This window comes from Botrytis sinoallii (genome assembly GCF_014898435.1).
Source record: "Botrytis sinoallii strain Bc 23 chromosome Unknown BSIN_022, whole genome shotgun sequence".
In the NCBI taxonomy this organism is placed as follows: Eukaryota; Fungi; Ascomycota; class Leotiomycetes; order Helotiales; family Sclerotiniaceae; genus Botrytis; species Botrytis sinoallii.
In genome coordinates, this window is record NW_024066049.1 from 533330 (window position 1) to 552553 (window position 19224).

General features: G+C 43.2%; 8 protein-coding genes across 8 annotated transcripts; 5 read left to right on the plus strand and 3 right to left on the minus strand.

The window, feature by feature from the left end:
• Nucleotides 1–8: 8 nt before the first annotated feature.
• On the plus strand, nt 9–1551 carry EAF02_009870 (uncharacterized protein; the record flags this gene model as incomplete). The annotated part of the gene is made up of 2 exons (XM_038905918.1): nt 9–437; nt 484–1551. 2 exons carry the CDS (start codon nt 9–11, stop codon nt 1549–1551), a joined length of 1497 nt encoding a protein of 498 aa, XP_038754341.1.
• Nucleotides 1552–2506: 955 nt separating this feature from the next.
• On the plus strand, nt 2507–3079 carry EAF02_009871 (uncharacterized protein; the record flags this gene model as incomplete). The annotated part of the gene is made up of 1 exon (XM_038905919.1): nt 2507–3079. The coding sequence occupies one exon, from the start codon at nt 2507–2509 to the stop codon at nt 3077–3079; it is 573 nt and encodes a 190-aa protein (XP_038754342.1).
• Nucleotides 3080–3527: 448 nt separating this feature from the next.
• On the minus strand, nt 3528–4764 carry EAF02_009872 (uncharacterized protein). Its single transcript, XM_038905920.1, has 3 exons — nt 4547–4764; nt 4191–4499; nt 3528–4140 (listed from the first exon to the last, which is right to left on the minus strand). Exons 1-3 carry the CDS (start codon nt 4626–4628, stop codon nt 3671–3673), a joined length of 861 nt encoding a protein of 286 aa, XP_038754343.1. The 5' UTR covers nt 4629–4764; the 3' UTR covers nt 3528–3670.
• A 569-nt stretch (nt 4765–5333) lies between these two features.
• EAF02_009873 (uncharacterized protein) lies at nt 5334–7208 on the plus strand (the record flags this gene model as incomplete). The annotated part of the gene is made up of 2 exons (XM_038905921.1): nt 5334–5708; nt 5835–7208. The coding sequence occupies 2 exons, from the start codon at nt 5334–5336 to the stop codon at nt 7206–7208; spliced, it is 1749 nt and encodes a 582-aa protein (XP_038754344.1).
• Nucleotides 7209–7379: 171 nt separating this feature from the next.
• EAF02_009874 (uncharacterized protein) lies at nt 7380–9634 on the minus strand (the record flags this gene model as incomplete). The annotated part of the gene is made up of 4 exons (XM_038905922.1): nt 7380–8118; nt 8438–8679; nt 8751–9466; nt 9526–9634. The coding sequence occupies 4 exons, from the start codon at nt 9632–9634 to the stop codon at nt 7380–7382; spliced, it is 1806 nt and encodes a 601-aa protein (XP_038754345.1).
• Nucleotides 9635–10542: 908 nt separating this feature from the next.
• On the plus strand, nt 10543–12579 carry EAF02_009875 (uncharacterized protein; the record flags this gene model as incomplete). The annotated part of the gene is given in 4 exon segments (XM_038905923.1): nt 10543–10752; nt 10797–11353; nt 11369–11439; nt 11660–12579. 4 exon segments carry the CDS (start codon nt 10543–10545, stop codon nt 12577–12579), a joined length of 1758 nt encoding a protein of 585 aa, XP_038754346.1.
• A 2000-nt stretch (nt 12580–14579) lies between these two features.
• Nucleotides 14580–17479, minus strand: EAF02_009876 (uncharacterized protein; the record flags this gene model as incomplete). The annotated part of the gene is made up of 3 exons (XM_038905924.1): nt 14580–14754; nt 14808–17119; nt 17435–17479. 3 exons carry the CDS (start codon nt 17477–17479, stop codon nt 14580–14582), a joined length of 2532 nt encoding a protein of 843 aa, XP_038754347.1.
• Nucleotides 17480–18601: 1122 nt separating this feature from the next.
• On the plus strand, nt 18602–19135 carry EAF02_009877 (uncharacterized protein; the record flags this gene model as incomplete). The annotated part of the gene is made up of 1 exon (XM_038905925.1): nt 18602–19135. The coding sequence occupies one exon, from the start codon at nt 18602–18604 to the stop codon at nt 19133–19135; it is 534 nt and encodes a 177-aa protein (XP_038754348.1).
• Nucleotides 19136–19224: the final 89 nt, after the last annotated feature.

Sequence of the window (19224 nt, forward strand, 5' to 3'; positions counted from 1 at the left end):
CAATCGTTATGGACTCCCCATCACTAGAAGTCAATGAGATCAATGTGATCACCCTCAATTGTTGGGGTCTCAAGTTTATCTCGACCCTACGGAATGAACGTCTTACGGAAATTGGGCAAGCCATTGGGTCTGCAAGTCCTACACCCCATATAGTTGGTCTACAGGAGTGTTGGACACAGGAAGATTACAAGAGCATACGAAAGGAAACGAAACATATTTTACCTTATGGAAAGTTTTATCACAGTGGCATATTTGGAGGAGGCTTGGCAATCTTGTCTAAATGGCCAATCGAAGAGAGCTCGATGTTCAGATATCCTCTGAATGGCAGGCCTACGGCGTTTTTCAGAGGCGATTGGTTTGTTGGAAAGGGTGTTGCTGGTGCCAGAATTCGATTTGGACAAGGGCCAAAAGATATTGTGGAGGTTTTCACTACACATGCAAGTACTTTGAATCTTTTTGCTCTACCAAAACTAATGTACATAGCTCCACGCACCTTATGAAACAGAGCCAAACGATTCGTATATCTGCCATCGAACAGCACAAGCATGGGAAATAGCGAAACTCATGAGAGGTGCCGCAGAGCGTGGACATTTAGTTCTTGGCCTAGGAGATTTTAATATGATACCATTATCCCTCGCCCATCGACTTATCAGTACACATTCACCCACTCGAGATGTCTGGATGGTCTTGCATCCTGATTGCTCTATCGGTGCTGCGATTGATGAAGTCGAAAAGGCTCGAAGACGCCCAATACCAACTGCGGAATTTAATTTATCGGAAAACGGTGCAACTTGCGATAGCGTGTTAAATACTTGGCGTTGGAACAAGGGAGAACAAAAACGTCTTGGTCCAAATCGCCCAGAGATTAAGATCCCGGGCGACACGCCCGACCCTCGTGCGAAACGACTGGACTATATCTTCGCCAACACATGTTTCGATGAAAACAATCCATCAGCAGGAGGATGGATTGTAAAAGATGCACGTGTTGGCATGCTGCAACGACATTCCAAATATCAATGTTCATTGAGTGATCATTTCTCCGTCGAAGCAACATTAGTACATACAAAATATGCGTCACCAACCGAACAGAAAATACAAAATAAATCCGCCGTTTCTAATGGTGTCTACCTCCAGACCGCCCCCTCAGAATCTCATCTCCTCAGTGCTCATACACAACTTAAAACTTCTTCATCACCTCCATACCTGCCCATCTCAACATACGATGAAATCATCGCCATGATTCATACCTACCGACTCCGGGAACGTCGTCAAAGACGTCTTCGTTTAGGCCATTTCGTCGCTTCGGTATTTATTAGTATAGGTTGTTTTATCGCTGTTTGGTGGAGTCCTCGAAATTTCGTTGCATTTATACTTATGCTATTGAGTAGTTTGGGACTTGGAGCGGGCGTTATTGATGGGTTAATTGGGGGGCTTTTTGTAGGGAGCGAGATTAGAGCACTTAAGGAGTTTGAATGGGAAATTAGTAATGCAAGGGCGGTGGCTAATGGGGAACCGCTTGATCTCGCTGAGGAGGGTATCCAGGATTGGTAGTCCTTTCCTGTGAGGGGGATGAAGGGCAGTGTTAATGTTTAATTGGTATAAAAAAAGATGCGGAGTGTATTACTAATAGATCATGATATTGTTTGGGTATATTTTATTCTGTTACGAGGAATTGTACTATACGCAAATGAGCATTCTTTTCTCAATGTACCTTGTATTTCTTCTTTCTTCCTTGCAACTTCTTCATGGCATGTAAAAGGCAATGGTAGCAACCTTAATATGGTCGAAGATGCATACTTCAGTCGCTCTTTCTCTCTTTTTATCTTCATAATATTACTTTTTTAACACTTTCCTTCCTTTCTTACTCTTCTGTGTTATTATTCGACTTTCATATCTCATCTTGCTTGTCTGTTCTTTCCCCCCCTTCATCTGTTCTCTTAGGAAAATCTAGCGTGGGACGAGGGTGAAATACAACATCAAAACATCAAAACATCCGATACATCTTTTCATTCTTTTTTCATCAACGTTTACGAAGGGTATTTAGTGTCCGTGGGTACTGTTATATTGATTGGGGACAAGTACCGGGGAAGCCTGGACGAAGAGGGATTGTGCGCATAATTACGAACAGTGTGAAGGACGACTCGACTTCGTAGCTTGTTTGTGAGGAAGGCGAGGGGGATAGAGTATTAGGAGGAGATATCCCGATTCATCTGGTGTATATTACTAATTCTGGGTTCTGGAAATACGTGAGAGTGGCACGATCATTATGACTGGTCCGAGAAGGTTACCGTCTCCGACGGATGAAGAGCGTCTGGTTGGGATGGAGATGGAATTGGACCTGGAAAAGCATGCGGAAGAGACGTGAGAAAGAGAGAGAAGAGAGAGAAGAGAGAGAAGAGAGAGAAGAGAGAGAAGAGAGAGAAGAGAGAGAAGAGAGAGAGAAGAGAGAGAAGAGAGAGAGAGGAGAGAAGGTTAGAGAGAGGAGAGAATAATGGAAGAGAGCGGGATGGAGCGCGCTCGGATAGAAGCGGAACGTAGAGTGAGGGGGTTGAATCTGGAGATGGGGATGGCACATAGGCATGGAGAGGCTGTTGGAAACAACATAGGGCCAATGGATATAGAATTTATTTTGAGAGAAAGCAACCTGCAGGCTATAGGTGGAAGACGTGGAATAGAAGAACGTGACATGTGGCAGGAGGGTGGGGAGACCAGGTACCAAGAAATTGCGCGCGATCAAAATTCAGTAAGTCGTAGACGAGGAGAAAATAGGGGACTGGGGGGTGCAATATTTTCGTCAATGGGAAGTAGTAGCCAAGAGGCTGAAGAAGAAAACCGAGGCGGTGGAGGCGGAAAGAAGACTTTGTCCGAGAGACAGGAAACTGAAGAGCAACGACTAGAAAGGCACCGAGCAAATGAACAACGGAAATACCTAGAAAGAGTAAAACGAAAGCAGGAAACTATGAACGGGAATGATCCGATTAAAAAGGAGAAGCTTGAACAGAAAAGGATTCAAAGAAATAAACAACAAAAACAGAAATATCACGAAAAAAAAGAACGAGAAGAAAATCGAAGATGGTGACGACGAGTTGGAGAAGGCAAGGCTAGCGGCTACAAAATACCAGCGTAACCTCAAGGCAAATGACAGACTTCGGAAATGGAGGGCCGGCTCAAACCATGGAAGATGATGATCTGTTGCTGAGGGAGATAGTCAGATCGAAAGTATTTCAGAAAGAAAAGACCCACAATCGCTTCCAACAGAAGACAAAAGAAAGGCGAAATTCACAAACCCAAGTGGAAGAGGAAGACAATGACGAAGATGAATCGGAGGAGGAACGGGAAGGCTATTGGCAAGAAGAGAAAGATGATGAATAAGAGAAATAGTAGCGACTACACAGAAATTGAGAATTGGGAATTGATACTTAGAATAGCATTAGCATAACCAAACGAATTAAGCTCAACAGCCTATAGAAGCTTTTATTTTCCTCAAATAACTGAATGATTGTAAATTTGGTGCATTGTCTAATGTGATTGGATTCTGAAGTCTAATAGGGATTCATGGAATGACTTGGGATTTGCTACAAATAAACTCCAGAATCTCCGCCCTTCCCACATCCTATATTATATTCTCATTTGGGGTATCTATTATTAAATATCACATATTACACACTCATCACTTACTACAACCACCTAACGTCAACGGTATCGCCTTTTCCTCCGCATACCTCCTCTCCTCTCTATTCCTCCTCTCCATCCAATCCACCACTCCCTCCTGCACCTTCCTATCATCACAATACGCACTCTGCACCGGTTCCCCCAGCACCTCATACAACGGCAACGCTCCCGTCCACACATCATCCCGCTCGCCCAATCCTCCCCGCTCCAAACTCTCTACATTCCCAGTCCGGATTTTCGCCGATGCACTGCGCACAACGACTTTGATCACCTGCACCGATTTCATGGCTTCGGGCGCCACGGGATTAGTCTGTGACCAGCGACGACGGATCATGTGGTTTGTGAGGAGATGCATGGCGTAGTGTTTTTCAGATGCGGAAGTCACGGGTTCGGCGGTGCCGTGGATGATGCAGGAGCGGTAGTTGAGGGAGTGGCCATTGGGGGTGAAGTGGAGGATTAGACCGTCGACTGTGGGTTGTTAGTGAGAGCACTCTTGCTTTGAATGGGGGTGAATATACCTTTGGTGCTACTGATTACAACTTTCATGTTTCCTCCCTGTTTCGTCATCCGGTTTAACATCATGGCGGAATTTCCGTGGAGATATACATCGAATGGTCCTTCTCCGAAACTTTCCTGTTCCCGTACATACTGTTCCTCGGTTCCATCATCTTCACAGATGGGTTTGTGAGGATCATAGTTTCCAGCTACAGCGGTCATTGGTAAGGAAAATGGTGAGGGTTCTCCATCTTCATCTGGTACTATGAATGAAATCGTAGAGACGAATGTTTGAGAGAGAATGGAATGAACCGTGCGATAATCATAATGTGCTATGAGGGATTAGAATTTGTTTTGTAAGGAGGAGAGTGGTAAATACCTCGTTTTTTGTATACTCTGATGGTGTTTTCTTTTAATTGAGGGTATTCCCCGGATTTTTGTTCGGGTGTCATGGAACCCATGATTTTGGATGTGGATATGGATGTGAAGGGGTAATTGATAACGAAGTGATACAATAATGTTGTAGAAATGTTATTCTATACAGAAAGATCCCACGAAAAACACAGAATGAAATTATGTGACCACAAGAAAACAATCATCTGAGCAATCCCCTTTATACCAAACAACATCCTCCAAGATGTCACAGCAAACCTCCTTGACGCTACCAAAGAAGGTAAGTCGACACGACCCCCTGATCCGATTCAGGTCCCGTGCAAGGACCTTCCTATCCACCACCCCACCAATCTGATCATCGCTTTTCTTATCTGATCGATTGATCAGAATCCATTGGTTTTCATTCGACAATCGCATGCGGTTCCGGATGTGACGATTTCTTTCGAAGTTTGAGTTCGTGTGGGAAGGTGGGTAGGTATGAAGTAGCTGTGCTGCGTATCTATGGGGAAGGGCGAGGCGTACAGGCGGTCTGTTCTTTTGGGGGGGGGGTATTGATATAAATATAGATATGTATCTCATGGAAGACGTGATATGTAGCTTTTGAAAATTTGTTTTAAGTGTGTTCTTTGCATTTGGTTAACGTTGCACATTTCGCTCCATTTGTTTCTCTTCAGATATTGAAATTGGTTTTACTGTGTTTGTACAAACACCCGGGGAATCAAATCGATAGAATCAAGAAAATAGAAGATCAGTGTCTTCCAATTCTTCAAGCTATGGCTCCCTCCATCGCAGAACTTTCGTCATCTTCCTCGACTCCTGTCACGGAAGTTCCTGTGTCCACCACTTCTGCGCTGGCGGAAGAACGACCTTCGAAAACCTCTACAGTTTCAACATGGCAAGCTATCGCTAGTCGTCGCCAAAAAGAGATTTTCTCTTCTATTCCCTCGGAATGGATTCTTCCAGCAGACCTTCTCAAACCTAAACGTCCTCTTGATTTAGTAAAAACGTGTGGTTTGTTGAATGAGAGAGAAGTAAAGATTGTGTATAGTACTGCGGTGGATTTGCTGGAGAAAATGAGAACGAGAGAGTACACAGCTGTGGAAGTTACAACGGCGTTTTGTAAAGCGAGCGCTGTTGCTCATCAAGCGGTTTGTCTTCAATTTCCTTTTTTCTGGAATTTGATTACCTAGTCTCAGGCATTGAACTTTCAATGAAATACCCGAACAGAATATGAAAAGGACAGGAGTAAAAAGAACTAACAAAACAAAAAACAGACAAACTGTCTCGCCTGGACCATGTACCCCAGCGCCCTCTCCCACGCCGCCAAACTCGACGCCCACATGACCCAAACCGGATCTCCCATCGGACCCCTCCACGGTCTACCCATCTCCGTAAAAGAACACATCTACCTCATCGACACACCCTCCACATCCGGTTTCGTAGGCTGGGCCGATAACTTCTGCACTTCCCCCTCCCAAGAAGGAATGTGCATCCAAGTCCTCCGCAACAGCGGCGCAGTATTCCACGTCAAAACCACCAATCCCCAAGGACTCATGGCTCTCGAAACATGCTCGAATCTCTATTCCACCACTACCAATCCTCTGAATACCTTTCTCTCCCCCGGTGGTTCATCAGGTGGCGAATCCGCACTCGTAGCCATGCACGGCTCGATTCTCGGAATCGGCACCGACATCGGAGGAAGTATTCGCAGTCCCGCGCTCAGCTGCGGTATCTACGGTCTCAAACCCAGTGTGGCGCGACTTCCGCATTCCGGGCTCTCGGGCGCATACGATGGCATGGAAAGTGTGATTGGGGTTATCGGACCCATTGCTACGTGTTTGGCAGATGTGGAATTATTCTGCAAAACGCTTTTGGATGCGCAGCCTTGGAGAGGAGAAGTCGGATTACTTCCTATCCCATGGGGATGTCGCGAAGGTGTTGCTGCTGAGAAGGAAGAAAATAGGAAATTGAAAATCGGTATCATATATACCGATGGAGTACACACGCCTCATCCACCCATCACCCGTGTGCTGCACACCGCAGAATCCACACTCAAAGAAGCAGGGCACGAAATTATTCACTTCCCCACACATCTCCACGCTCCTCTCATCTCCACCGTTGACGCGATGTATCTTCTCGACGGGGGCGCCGAATATCTCTCTCACCTGTCTCTGACCTCCGAACCTCCAACCTCCTTACTCCAATGGCTTTTAGAAAAGAAAACCACGAAAAACCGCACCATTGCCGAACAGTGGAAATTGCATAAAGAGAGAAATAGAATCCAAGACGCATATGCGAAATTGATGTTGGAGACGGGGGTAGATTGTATCATAGCGCCAGGAGGTGTAACGGTAGCGAATGCACATGAAGAGGCGAAGTATTGGGGGTATACTAGTGTGTTTAATGGGTTGGATTTACCGGTTGCGTGTTTGCCTGCTGGGGAGGTGGAGGAGGGAGATGTGTGGGATGGGAATGAGGGTGGGAAAACGGATATGGAAGCTCTTTGGGGACCTGGGAAAAAAGGCGCGCAGAAATATGAGGGAGGAAGCGTGGGATTACAGATTGTTGGGAGGAGATTGGAGGAGGAAAAATTGTTGAAAATGGTTAGGATAATTGAGAAGGATTTGGGATTACCTGGGTCGAGCTAGAAAATAGCATTTAGAGGTGATTTGAAAATGAAAATTAGAGATCAAAGAAAGAAATATCAAAGTAATTCATATAATCTTTGTAAGAATAAAAGTACTACGAATAGTTCCCATACCCACATTCCTAAAGGCTTAAACCTCCAATTTCCCAATCAATTCCCATACATTCATAATTCAAACCAAAAGTATACAACTCCCCATCTCCCTAATCGTCATGGTGCAATCAATCAATCTCCCCTCCCTCCTCTGCAGCTCCCAACTCTTTTCCAAAATCTCAAACGCACTCCTCGAATTCCCAAAACTTCTTGAATCCGTCACCGCTCCTCTCGACGTCTCCCTAAAGAATTCCTGATCTTGTTTCGAGCTTGCCAAACAACCTGCTACACTCAATGGCCACACTAATCCTCTGAACATTTGAGGATTAGGGATCATACGCATGGCGTTTATAGTGTTGTGGAGCATCATATCGATATCTTCCGGGAGTAGGTTATCCGTGATGACCATTTGAAGATAGATGAGAGATGCGCAGGCAAAGATGTGGGTTATCAGGAGGATGGTATGTTTGTTATACAATTCTGTGAAATAGAATGGCGGGGTTCCTCGATAAATTGACCTTAATGCATGGAGTTCCTCTAACGTTTCTGAATTTTTAGATTCAAGACGACCTCGAATATTCTGTTCTGTGAAAATTAGTTGTTGCTTGAAATCTATGGTAGAATCAGATTCGTGTTTTTGTCTCCAGGTTCCTAGCCAGGCTATCTCGCTAATCATTATCATAACCCAGTTTTCACATCCCATGATGGAGGCTAGTTGAATTTTGTGGTCGGATTTGGAGGAGCCGGGTTTCTTGGCCGAAAGCAATCGATTGTGGAATTCGGAAAGCCAAGGATGGGATCCGGTTGATACACAGGCTCTATGAGTTTGGTGTTAGTAAAAATAGAGAAACCAAGTTTGCGAATGACGCTCCGCTGGCCCTCCGGGGGTCATTGCCATGGAGGCCGAACAACATCACATGTACGACCCTCGAGCGCAGCGAGCTATGGGGGTTTGGGGGCTTGCCCCCATAATGACACTCCTTATCAATGGAATACTTATTCAATTGATACAACAATCGGAGAAAGACAAGACTTCTGCGATCTCCCCTCCCACCGCCCTTCAATCTTTCCAGCACAAAATCGAAATAAGCAAAACCAAAAACAACTCAGAAAACGCCAGAAACCAAGAAAACTCACAGCGCATCCATCCAAATAATCGCCCCCGTAAAAAAATCCAACGCAGCACTGTCTCTCGAAACCAAACTTTCACTCAGAGTTGATTCCGGCGAGCCTGCTCCTGGAATATTGAAACATTGAAATGAAGTCAATAGTGTTTCTGGACCTGGTATACTACCATTTGAGACTTCGTGAAGAACTAATATGAGTTCTGATGCTGCTCTGAGATGGACTTGCCAATTGCTTACACCCCCGTTGAAGAGCTTTTGGGACTTGTTAATGATTGCGTTGTGATTTGTGACGGAGATGTGTTATGGAGAAGAGGAATGCTTACCTCGAAAGATATCAATTGTATCATGCAAGCCAGAATTTGGATATTTCCATCGAAAGCCCCTTGTTCAGAAGCATTTTTATTATTCGTCTGAATGAAATCTTGCAATCCTTTCAGTGCCAAGTCATAATGATGTTGTAATTCATGCAGATAATCTATTTCCGCTTGACCACTTTCCTGTTCTAAGAGGAGAGATTGACGATGGAAAGCACTCAGACTTAGAGCTGCATGATAAAGAGGTTTCGTTTTTGTTAACAATGATAATAACCATCCTCTTCCCGATGATAATGATGGAGTATGAAATCGGAATGGGATAAAAAAGACATGATCAAGGTAATGCATCATCAAACTTGCTTCTTGATCTTCGATCCATTTTGGGAATAACGGAGACTTAGGGTCAATGGGCTTATCATGCTCCTTTTCAATAGGTGGTGTAGACATAGAAACGTCATTGTCGATACTTGGTAAATCGTCTCCTTTCTTAGCGATTTTCGTCGTAGTACTAGTACTAGTACTAGGTGATTTTGGCGATTTGGGCACCGACGATATAGAACCCGTATTTTTCCTCGCACGAAAAGCAGCTCTCTTTTTACTTGCAGACACAGCAACAATCGCTTTAATCTTCTCCAATTCTTCTTTTGCAAACTTTGGATCATCGATCCATTTTGGTTTGGGACCATAGTGACATTCTACATTAACATCCTTACATCTCGAACAACCTATGAGAATCGGACATTGATGAGTTTCATTCGGCAAGTAAAAACTAATCATGACTAACCGGGTTGTACTTCATCACATTTCTTTTTCCGAATTCTACACGTCCAACAACCTCGATTACTTCGGACTGCGATTGGTGAATCGACATTAGAGCCGGAAGTGTTATCCATCGAGTACGGAAGAGAGGAAATGGTGTTGAGCTGAAGCGGACACTTGCATAAATGATTACCTGATACACATCGTTGTACACAAATAGAATCTAATATCGTGATTACAGACTCGTGTCTCTTCGTACTGTGTGGCCAGTATAATTCACGACACCTCTGGATATTGTATCGTCGAATCAGATGAGGAATTAGGAATATATGAGTGTAAGCTAATAATGTCCCCGAGTACCATTTACGGTATATCGGGTAGATAATACACGAGAATTTGATTGCAAAGAGGCGTGTGTGAGAGAGTGTGTTGAGAATGGAGGAATGATTGAGTTCTCAAGGGAGAAAAGTAACTGGAGACGAGAAAAACTTCACATCGGCTCGACTTACTCAAAAAGGGAAGTATTTTCAATCCATTTTCGATTCATGCAAACCGCCAATTCCACAACAAGTTGACAATCCGCAGCTTCTTATCATTCTTATCAGGTAAAGTTAACATCACGAGTTGTACGGGTGAAACAACGACCAAACAACCCTTCAAGAATACTTTGGCTTGGATATTGCACGAATCTCATCTATATTTCTGAGGTGCAGATAAATTTCCGAGAGCGACGACGAATAGATGAATCTTATTGGGAGAATTCTATGCTATCTGTCATTCAACCACTCGCACTTCCCGGACTAAAGATGGTCTTTCCTAATATATCTTGATTAGTATCACCTCAGTCTTATTGGTGAGTGTGAATCATAATAGGTAGACATGGTAGGTTCAGCTGTTTGATATTGAAGCTATCTCGTATTATTTCGATGGACGATCATGCAAGCCTCAAGCAATATAACGACGTTGAGGTTACCAAATTTCTCAATATTATGAACATCATCATTTGAACAATTTTCGAGATGTTATTGCATCCAAATCTATAATGTCGTCTAAAAAGGGAGCAACGTCTATAATTACCCCAACTCAATTTCAAGGATACTCACTACTAAAATTCTACTCAGCTCTCTTCCTTGGCACTTTTATTCTTACCATATGGCATTATGGAATCCCTTCACAACTAATATCGCCTGCAAACCTCGGATTAAATAATCTAGCCCCAGTCATCGCGAAAACAGGTTGGCAATGGAAAGATGTAAGTTCCTTTTCCATGTAAACTCCACATTCTCACATCTCCAGGTCGAACCAAGCGAATCCCTTATCTGGCATACTTGCTACTCAACTTTTCAATGTGCTCGTCTTTCCCTCCCACTAGACTGGCTTAACACCTCCAACCCTTCCAGAATTTCCCTCGCAATCATCAAAATTCCCGCAACAGATCTAACCAACTACCTCGGTCCCGTCTTCACTAATCCCGGAGGACCAGGCGGTTCAGGAATTTTTTCCCTCCGAAGAAACGGACACAATCTTCAAAAAATCGTCGGTAAAAACCACGATATCATATCTTTCGATCCTCGAGGTATAGGGGCCTCAACACCTCTCATTAATTGCTGGGGTTCCTCACGTCAAAATGCAAAGATTTGGAAATTAAGTGATGTAGGAGTAGTTGATTCTCATCCGGGGATTCTGAACGATGCATATGCGAGAGCGAGTGCTCTCTCGAAAACTTGCGAGGAAAATATGGAACGGGAAGCGAAAGCTAGGGGAGAGGAATCGTTGTTGAATTTTGTGAGTACGACGAGTGTGGCACGTGATATGCTTGAGATTATGAGGAAGACGGGCACGGAAAAGTTGAGGTATTGAGGATTTAGTTACGGGACGTTTCTGGGTGGTGTGTTTGCGGCTATGTATCCTGATTTGGTGGAGAGGATGGTTAGTGATGGTATGTATTCTGTTTAATGGTTTTCTTTATTTAAGTGCCCTTTCTGCTCTCTTCTTCTCCCAGGTACTCCTCAATCTTACAAAAATACCACTTCTTCCTGCTCTGGGAATTAGAAGAAATGGGAAAAGAAAAACAAAAAGACTACATAACACTCTTTCTTATAAAAAAAATATCATCGAATTGAACCTCATAAAGCAATCTCAATACTAACTCCAACCAGGCAACGTAAACTACAACGAATGGTCAACTAACACTCACACCTCTTTCCTCCACGACTCCGAAAAAATCATGTCAGCATTCTACCACTATTGCCACCTATCCGGCCCCACCATCTGCGCCTTCTACTCCCCCACCCCCTCCCAAATTTCCACTCGCCTATCCACTCTCCTCTCCCAACTAAAACTCCACCCTATCCTCGTCTCCCCCCAAGACCCCTCTTACCTCCCGGAACTAATAACCTACTCCTCCCTCAAACATCTCATCTCCGCCTCTCTCTACCGCCCCATCCTCCTCTTCCCCTCTCTAGCCACCGTCCTCCAAGCCCTCGAAACCGGCAACGGCATCCCCTTCATCGACCTCACCTCCACCTTCGGCATGCGCGAAATCTTCACCTGCGACTGTCCCCACGATTTCTGCAGCGATCTCCCCTCTCCCATCGATGACGAAGACTCCGATTCCGAAGCCACCGCCGACGCCAGCGCAGCCATAATGTGTACCGATGGTGGCCCCCTCCCCCCTAGTCTTTCAACCTTCAAAACCTACGCCACAAACCTCATTGCTTCCGCTCCCTCCGCCGGCGCCGTCGGCGTCGAATTCAGACTTAGCTGTGTGGGTCGGTCCGTCCCCGCCAAATGGCGCTTTACAGGCCCCTTTGAGGGGAATACATCGCATCCGATTCTGTATATTGCGAATGCGGCGGATAATGTGACGCCGCTTGTGAGTGCGCAGAGGAATGCAGAAGGGTTTGTGGGCGCGAGGATTTTGGTGCAGGATTTGTTTGGTCATACGAGTTTGAGTGCGGGGTCGGGGTGTACGGCGGGGGTGGTGAGGGGGTATTTTCAGAGGGGGGAGTTGCCTGAGGTGGGGAAGGTGTGTGAGGTTGAGGGGGTGCCTTTTGGGGGTGGGGAGATGGGGGGGTAGGGGGGCTTGGGGTGGATAGGGGGATAGAGGGGCAAGAGGAAATAGATAGAGAACTTAGAGAAGCGGCGTGGGAGTTAATGATGAATCATGATATGAGATTTGAAGGAGGAGGGGGGGGGCATAACGATATAATAATATTTTAAAATGAAGTTAGAGTTTAAGCGTATAGTGGAATTAATCTAAATCCGAGGATAGAGAATTAAGAAGAACAGAGGAACAGAAGAATAAATACTAGTTAGTATACATGAACAATTATCTACCTACCTACCTATATCAAGATTAAATTTAGATATCTATTGGAATGTAAGTTTTCCTTTCATAATCTAATAATAAATGAGAACTGAGGAGATAATTTGATAGATTGATAGATTGATAAGAGAATTAATTGATTTGTTTATATGAAAGAGAAAGAGAAAGTTTCTATTATATATAAATCTATAAATCATACCTACTCATATCCTAACTCACGACATATACATATATATACATATCTATACACCCAAGATTCCACACAACAATCCACCAGATCCATTATCCAAAGTTCGAGCGAAGCGAGCTGAGGGGGTTTGGGGCTTGCCCTCATGAATTTGGATATTTATGTTACTATTATTATTATTGGATGAGTAGGGGATGATTTGGATATGATTTGGATATGATTTGGATATGATTTGGATATGATTTGGATATGATTTGGATATCTATGTTGTTATTGTTATTATTGGATGAGTAGGGAGGGAGGGATGAATGAATGGGAATGAGTAGGGAGGGATGAGTGGATGAATAGATGAGTGGATGAATAGATGAGTGGATGAGTGGATGAATAGATGAGTGGATGAGTGGGTGAGTGGATGAATAGGGAGGGATGGGATAGAGATGAGATAGATAGAATAGGGATGAATGAGGTTTTGGAGGGATAGAATGAGATGAATGGAATGAGTAGGGAGGGATGAGTAGGGGAGGGATGGGATGAGATAAATAGAATAAAATAAATAAATAAGGTTATAAAGAGAGGAGTTCGAGGTGTAAGTAAATACTAGCTAGGTATATAGATATATAAATAGATAAATGTATATACAGAATACGAACTCAAGACCTACCATAGGATTAGAACGCAATATCATACCTAATACTCAACATTTCTTTAAATACCTAGGTCTCTATTGATATTTCGCTACCACTATTATTACCTACTATCTACTACTACTATCTACTACTACTACTACTACTACTATCTACTACCTCCTCCTCCTCCTCCTCCTCCTCCTTCTCCTTCTTCTCCTTCTTCTCCTCCTCCTCCTCCTACTACCTCCTCCTACTACCTCCTCCTACTACCTACTACACCACTACCTATTATTATAATATCTGGATATCTACTAGATATCTAGATAGCTATACCCTTCTTTCCTTCTTTCTTTCTTCCTTGCTTCTTCTTCTCTGAGATACTATAATCATAATACGCACAATTCACACAACCATGCAATTCCATATCTCATCTCAACTTATTTCAACTCAGCTCATTTCAACTCATCACATCTCATCTCATCTCATCTCATCTCATCTCATCTCATCTCATCAACTCCCAATAATTTATTTATTCATTCATTAACACAGCATACCATTCATTAAGTGTATTATATCATATCATATCAAATCATACCATACGCCATTCCTCCCATTCCTTCCTTCTTTCTTTCTTTCGAAGAGAAGAAATCAAAATTAAAATCAGAAAAATTCATCCATCTTCCATACCCATTTCCCATACCCATTTTTCAATCCCCCAGCACCAGTACCTTTGCACCAGTTTGCAAGAAATGCTATGCTATGCTATGCAATCTTATGAACATGATATGAAAATAGCATGAATCAAGTCCAATGCAATCAATCGCGAAAGCACAAATTTCCCAAAGATCCTTGAACGCACCCCACCCCATGAATACATTCTATCCAGCCAACCAAACCCATAAAATTATCCGATACAAAGAAAAGATCGAATGAAAAAATCAAGCCAAATACTTATAAGTAGGTACTTTAGCATCTTCAATTCTTTCCAAATATTCTCTTTCGATCAAACTTTCAATACGTCGTTTCATCATATTGATATTAGGTTGGAAGCGTTGTGAAAGTTGTGAAATGACTTCTGTAACGAGTTGTTGATGAGGACATTCTTTACGTGCCCTATAATTTTTGTTAGCACATGAATCATCAAATTGGGAGTAGGGAAAACATACTTCATGATTCGGACAATGACTGTATCCATAACATTTCCTCGATGTTCATCATTTCTTTCCTCGGTCAATCTTCTTTCTTCAGCTCCTTCAACCTTGCTAGTTTGTCCACCCATTGCTTGAACCTTAATCTTGACAGCTTTACTAACAAAACCGGCATTGAATGTAAACACATCACCCATTGTAGGTAATTCATTAGGCTTTCCAGGTTTCTTGAGAAGAACTCGAGATTTTGGTGGACCAGAGAGTTGCATCAACGCACGTGGTAAATCTTTATCGCTAATATTCAAACGTTCTTGAATTTCTTCATACGATAAAGTTGCACCGTCTGGTAGATCATTAAAAAGCATCAAAATGATCATACCATAAGTATTCACATTTAATTCGTACTTTCTTTCTCTGCCCTTCGGTCCTGTTTCTCCTGGAATGGCTGGGAAATGACATTTAACATCAGCATTTCCCAAATTACCTAACCAAGTCAACATTCTACCATTTCGATCTTTGAGATAGAATGCCTTGAATGAATCTTGTAATTTTTGTAGCTCCAGAGGCCAATTGCAGTATTGTCGAGGTCCGTCTTCAGACGAAGGAATACCACCAATGATTTCCGTAGGCCAACAATTGGTAGAAAGAACAATAGCGGATAATTCGATTGGCTTTCGATCCTTATCTCCAACGTTCTCGATGTGCTTTTTATAATTCTGGGTAAGTTCTTCGGACATGGTAACATCCTTGAACATGCCTTCCAGCTTTGTTGTAAATGAATTTCCGATTTCCAACTTCATTCGAGAGATCATTTGCTTCTCCACATCAGTGCTTTCGGATTTATTGAGCAACAAACGTTTTGCAAGATGTTTCTTGTAATATCTCTCAAACATATCCTTGTCCTGAATATATCGAAGTAAAGTGGTTGCCTTGTCTAATACTTCGTCGATCTCAACCTCGGTTTTGCCCTTGATGCCACGCTTAAGGTTATCGTCGATAAACAAGGAGACGTACTCGGAACATCGGTCGAACAGGTTAATGAAATCCGAAAAGCTCTTAGTGATAGCTGTTTCTAGAATGGTATCTTCATTGAAACATTTCTTCCACATATTGTCGAATTTATCCTTCAATCGTAGGACCTCATCAACCCACTTGATGGCTGCAAGTGTTTGCTTCGCGGCAGCATTCATCGGCTTGGCCTTCTTCTTCGCACCTTCAGCTTCATCCTCTTCTGCTTCGGGCTTGGTATCCTCAGCTGCGACAGGAGTTTCGAAATCTCCACTGGCGATAATTTTATTGATTTCCAAACCAAGTTGGACCACACGACCTTGTAGTGCAATCTTCAGCGGTCCTCTACCTGCATCTATCCTAGTGATAAGTTGATATAGAATGGATAAATCCTCAAATCGGTCATTTTCGATCATGGCCTGCAAACCACTTCCTTCCATTGCAAGAAATTCATTCAGGTGACTACTGATCAATTCTTGTTCGACAACTTTTTGAATCTTCCTACTTGTGAAATGAGCGATAGTCGTATCACACCTGTCAGCTTCCTCGTCGAGTCGTCTCTTTGTCTGACGTAACCAGGTACTAGCAGGTGAGTCCCTCAATAAAGTTTGACATTCTGCTTGGTAAAACTTTCTGCTAGCTGCTAAAAATGCAGGTTCGAAAACAGTAATGTATAGCTTCTCACTTTCATTCTCTGCGTCGGTTTCGTATAGACCCTCTAGCATGTAGATGACAGAACGGATTAAATGTCGATTGATGACATCACCTTCTCTCTCCATTCCAATCTGATCCAATATAACCGAATTTAGAATATCGAAAGTGATCATGCTTGAATTGTCTAGAAGTGGTGAACGTAAAATGTGATCCCGGAAAAGCCCCATAGCTGTAGTGTAGATTGAAGCCTTGCGATTATCGCCACAATAAACTCGATCCATATACATGAGGACATCAGTTGTCATACCCATACATAAATTGTGATCCGTCCATGAAGCCTTTAGTCCTTCTAGAAATTGTTCACCGGTAAGTCTTCGTTCATTTGCGGCAGTTCCAGAGACGCCACCAGCAGCGACATTGACCAGATTTGGAGTAATAAGTTTCCGAATCGCTGGCATGACTTTCCCGGCGAACCATTGCTCCTCGAAAACTTTGACTCGTTCATATAGTAAATCGCCATCTTTCCTCAGTACGATTTTATAAGAAGCCCGGTACAATTGTTCGAAAGAGAGTGTGCCTGCATTCTTTTCGTGGATTTCCTGAAGTGCATTTTGTAAAATCTCCCATTGAATGTCGAACTCGTTTTTTTCGCCGGCACGTCCAAACGCCTATAGAGTAGAAGAGTACCAGTTAGCAAAGATACCAAGAATGTAAAGATATTCGCGACCAGAGAAAGAGTGCTTCGAGGTAAACTACCATCTGACTTGTATTAAGAGCATGTGCAATGGCCGCATCAAAAGACTGTCCTTGAGTGGGAGGCATTTTGAATTACTCGATAATTTAACCTTGGCGCAAACAGAGTTTTGAAAGTTTATTGAAGTTATTCATTCGCCAGAAGGGGAAGGCAGCTTTTGTCGGAGGAGGAAGTATGGATGACCTAGATGGGTAGGTATTGAAGTGGAAAGAAGTGAATATATACATACCCTACGAGGCGCACGAATTCTAGCTCTACCACGTCCTGAAATCATCTTTAAAAATCTTTCAGATTCCTCTGATTATTCAATTTCTCCCAATGAATGTTTCAATATGATATGTCTCTTCCAGGTTCGAAGAACTTCTAAGTTTGCTGGTGTTCAGTCTGGTGAGGGGTTAGATAAGATCAAGACTCCGAGAGAATTGCCATAAACTGTGTTGAGAAATGTGAAGGAAGGTAAGGTTGGTAAAGTATTGTTTGTATATTGTGAGAAGAGGAAGAGAACAGTCTCTTAAGTAGAAGAAAGCAAAGGTTGAAATGGATCTTGAAGAAAACCAAATAATGAAGTTGTTCATGAAGGTTCATCCATCAATACATTTGACAAGGAATCTTTCACAGACTGTACTAGTAATTGCTAGGTCCTTTACCAGTACGGGGACTATGTGAGTTACTCGGCTTAATAATCACATTTATATTGCCACCAATCAGAGGATGTTTAGTCTTGAAGCTAATCCTAAAAGATCAAGACGGTGAATAGTTTGTTGGCTTTAATCATACTAGGTAGGTAGAAATCATATAGCTTAGGAGTAGCAGTAGTTATATGTAGTCGTAGTAGTCGTAGTAGTAGTCGTAGTAGTCGTCGTAGTACTATTAATATTCCGTACTAAATAAATCAGACTCTCATATAACTTCAGCTATTATATCTAGTCTTATACAACGCTAGCAAACACTAGCAGTATTAACCCCAAGTTCGATACAACCCCTCACACACAATGTTTACTCTTTCTTCTTTCTAGAATCAGCTAACAATAATAAAATATCCAAGCTTTCCAAGCTTTCCATCTGATCAGCCCAGTCCAGTCCAGCCTCGTCCTCGTCATATCGGCAGAATCATAAAGCGGTAAAGAAAATAATTTTCCTTATCGCAATCAATTCCGTAGCCTTCCCCAAACTTCTACTTCATCAAGAACTTTCATCTCAAAAAACAATCCTCTCTTCTATTATTGACTTTCTTTCAATTGGTACCGTTCTCATACCTCACAAATCAATTTCTATCTATACGAATAGAAGAATCCTGATACGACTCTCTCATTCTACCATCACATCTCTCCGTTTCACACATAGAACAAAGACCAAACCTAAAGCCCCTCCAAACATAACGAAACCTTTCTTCACAATGTCACTCAAATCCTCCACCTTTGCAGCTTTCCGAGCTCTCTCCCGAAATCAACATACAACCTTCAAAGCTACACCTCGCATCACCTCTTCAATCACGACCCATGGGCCCCTCATCCCCCTCAATCACCCCCGTCTCTACAGCACCCCCTCCAAACCCCTCACCGACCGCTCCTCCTCCTCCTCCTCCTCCTCCTCTACTCCCTCACCACCTCGCACCCCTCAACCCTCTTATGAGCTAACCTTCACCTGCAAACCCTGCTCCGCGCGCTCCACACACCGCATCTCCAAACAAGGCTACCACTCCGGCTCCATCCTCATCACTTGTCCCAGCTGCAAAAACCGACATGTGATTTCCGATCACCTGGGAATATTTGGAGATCGCAAATTGACGATTGAGGATTTGATGAAGGAGAAGGGGATGTTGGTTAAGAAAGGGACCTTGAGTGAGGATGGGAATTTGGAGTTTTGGAGTGATGGGACGAGTACGGAGAGGAAGAGAGAGGGGGGGGGAGAAGGGGAATACAGGGAGTGAAGGGGAGATGAAGGGATATGATTGGCTCTATAAAGGTTCAGAGGAGGTGTACGAATAATTGGGGATTAAGACGGAGAGTGATAACGGAA

Bases quoted from the DNA above. Each gene is read 5' to 3' on its own strand.
- EAF02_009872 (XM_038905920.1), bottom strand. From the start codon at position 4,628: ATGGGTTCCATGACACCCGAACAAAAATCCGGGGAATACCCTCAATTA. The intron at 4,500-4,546 runs GTATTTACCACT...AATCCCTCATAG, and splicing joins CAGAGTATACAAAAAACGAG to CACATTATGATTATCGCACG. The intron at 4,141-4,190 runs GTATATTCACCC...AACAACCCACAG, and splicing joins TGTAATCAGTAGCACCAAAG to TCGACGGTCTAATCCTCCAC.